The sequence below is a fragment of the Mustela nigripes genome, unplaced genomic scaffold (genome assembly GCF_022355385.1).
Source record: "Mustela nigripes isolate SB6536 unplaced genomic scaffold, MUSNIG.SB6536 HiC_scaffold_77, whole genome shotgun sequence".
In the NCBI taxonomy this organism is placed as follows: domain Eukaryota; kingdom Metazoa; phylum Chordata; class Mammalia; order Carnivora; family Mustelidae; genus Mustela; species Mustela nigripes.
The window spans coordinates 569,135-571,711 of NW_026739492.1; the positions used below are offsets into that span (position 1 = coordinate 569,135).

Here is a 2,577-nt window from a genome sequence, read left to right on the forward strand (position 1 = left end):
TTTTGACTTATTACTTAAGTCCAGATCATAAAGTTTACAGAGGAGAAAGGCGTTCATATGTAAAACAACACATATTCCCAAAATGCTTAACATTTATTACAATTTTAAAAAAGTATACACAGAGAATTTAATTAAATGTAGGTAGACTCTGACAGTCTACTGTGATATGAAAGACTAAATGTGTATTTCAACTATCAGAAGAGTCATTTGATCTAGATGCACACAAGCATTGAACAATTTAAGTTTTCTGCCCAAAACTTCATTATGATATAGAAAATCAGCCATATGCTACCATCACAGTATAAAGCTAATAAAGTTCAATTCTCATAGATCTATCCTCAGCTATGAACATGTGCTGTGAAATTTCTAATTATTTAATTTGACAGGAAATTTATTTCTACTGTTAGATTAGTTTTTTTTTTTAACAATGTGAATTTTTAATTTTAAAATCACACTCTCTTGGACTAAGGATAATAATTTCTATTAGGTCATATTTTTATGTACCATGGAGATATCATACTCCACCAACAAAAACTTGAAGTAAAACCAAAATTTGTTGCTCACTGAAGAACCTTAGCACAGTATGATTATATAGATCAGAGATTAAACTTACACAATTCTCTTGCCCTCTAAGGGTAGTTAACATACTCCATTTAGATAAAGATTAATTTATATAGCTATTTCAGAATAAAGAGTCTAACTAACCCAAAGGATATCATTTTTAAGATGTCATCACTGATAATGGAAGCAGTCCTCGATTCTGTGAAAGAATGAATATCCTGTTCTGCATGAGCAGTACAGCCCTCTGTCAACTGAGGTAACATTTTTACTCCAAAGTTTCCACATGGCATTTTTTATTTCTGCATTTCTCAGGGTGTAGATTACAGGGTTCAGCATGGGAGTTATGAAGGTCAAAACTACAGTCATGAATTTGTCAATGGGAAAGGTAGAATTAGGCCTTGCATACAAGAAGATACAGGGAACAAAGAATAAAATGACCACAGTTATATGGGATGCACAGGTGTGGAAGGCTTTGTGTTTCCCATCCAAACCATGAGTCTTAAGGGAGTGTAATATGACCCCATAGGAAACTAGGAGAATGAAGAAGATGCCAGTGCAAATGGCTCCTCCATTAGCTATCATAGAAACTCCAATGAGGTAGGTATTGGTACAAGCAAGTTTCAGTAAGGGATACATATCACATACGAAGTTGTCAATGACATTGGGGCCACAGAAAGGGAGCTGATAAATAAAGAGAAACTGAACCATAGAGTGCAGAAAGCCTCCAGTCCAGGCCACCAGCAGCATAAGAACACATGTCCTCTGATTCATGATAATTAGATAATGAAGTGGTTTACAGATGGCTACATATCGGTCATAGGCCATCACCACCAGAAGAATGACTTCAGCACCAGCCAATAAGTGACCTAGAAAGATTTGAGTCATACAAGCCTGGAAGGAAATAGTTTTCTTCTCATAGAGCAAATCTACAATCATCTTGGGAGCAATGACAGTAGAATAGATGGCATCCATAAATGATAAATAAGCAAGAAAAAAGTACATGGGAGAATGCAGTGACCGGCTGGCCATAATGGTTACTATGATAAGCAGGTTGCCCACTATTGTCACAACATAGATGAGTAAGAATGGGACAAATAGCACTTTCTGCCCCTCAGGATCCTGTGTGAGCCCTAGAAGGACAAACTCTGTCACATTGTTTCTATTTCCCATATATTCTTTGGAAGGCATTGAACTCAGGCATCAGAGGCTGGAAATGAAATGGCCATAATGAATTTGAGAGGATCGCATGCTTTGTGTCAAAAACCATTGCCACACTCAACCACGTTTGCCCCACAGGGCCTCACACAGGGTGACTTTCTAGAGAATGAAAGTTTAGAATCACTACCCACAGTTTCTGTTTTCATTTCCACAAATTTCTTGCATCAACTACAAGGAGACCAGTTCTCTACCTGGGAGGTTCATGGCAGGTAGACATGACCTGTGACATGACCTACCGAAAAACAAGGAAGCAGCTTTCTCCAGAATCCTGCCTACAAATACTTCATTTTTTATTTTGTATGTAATTTCTTTTTTTGTTGAATGCTTTCTGGGTTTCTGACATTGACTGTGAAAACATGCTCATCTTTAATAACCTTGTTTACATAATAATATCTAGTCCATGGAGCATAAAGTGATTACCTGACATTTAGATAACTGCTTTCTGAGTGACTTCACTATGAGCTCCAAATATCAAAAAATATGTCACCTGCTGCAGTGAGAGACCCAGACATACTATGAGTGCCCCTTAAATATTTATTAAACTTTATTTAATCCAGCTGAATTTTGAACATGTAAGAAACCATCTAAGAAGAGGCCAGTACATTAAATTCTTCTCTGGGATGCCTGGGTGGTTCAGCCATTTAAGGATCTGCCTTCAGCCCAGGTCATGATCCCAGAGTCCTAGGATTGAGCCCCACAGCCAGCTCCTAACTTAGCAGGGAAACTGCTTCTCCCTCTCTCACTCCTCCTGCTTGTGCTCTCCCCCTTCTTTTCTCTCTCTCTCTAAAAAATAAATAG

At 37.8% G+C, this 2,577-nt stretch overlaps 1 protein-coding gene across 1 annotated transcript; it reads right to left on the minus strand.

Annotated features, from left to right (window-relative positions):
* Positions 1-732: 732 nt before the first annotated feature.
* Positions 733-1,740, minus strand: LOC132008319 (olfactory receptor 4A15-like). Its single transcript, XM_059386854.1, has one exon. It carries the CDS (start codon positions 1,729-1,731, stop codon positions 733-735), a length of 999 nt encoding a protein of 332 aa, XP_059242837.1. The 5' UTR covers positions 1,732-1,740.
* Positions 1,741-2,577: the final 837 nt, after the last annotated feature.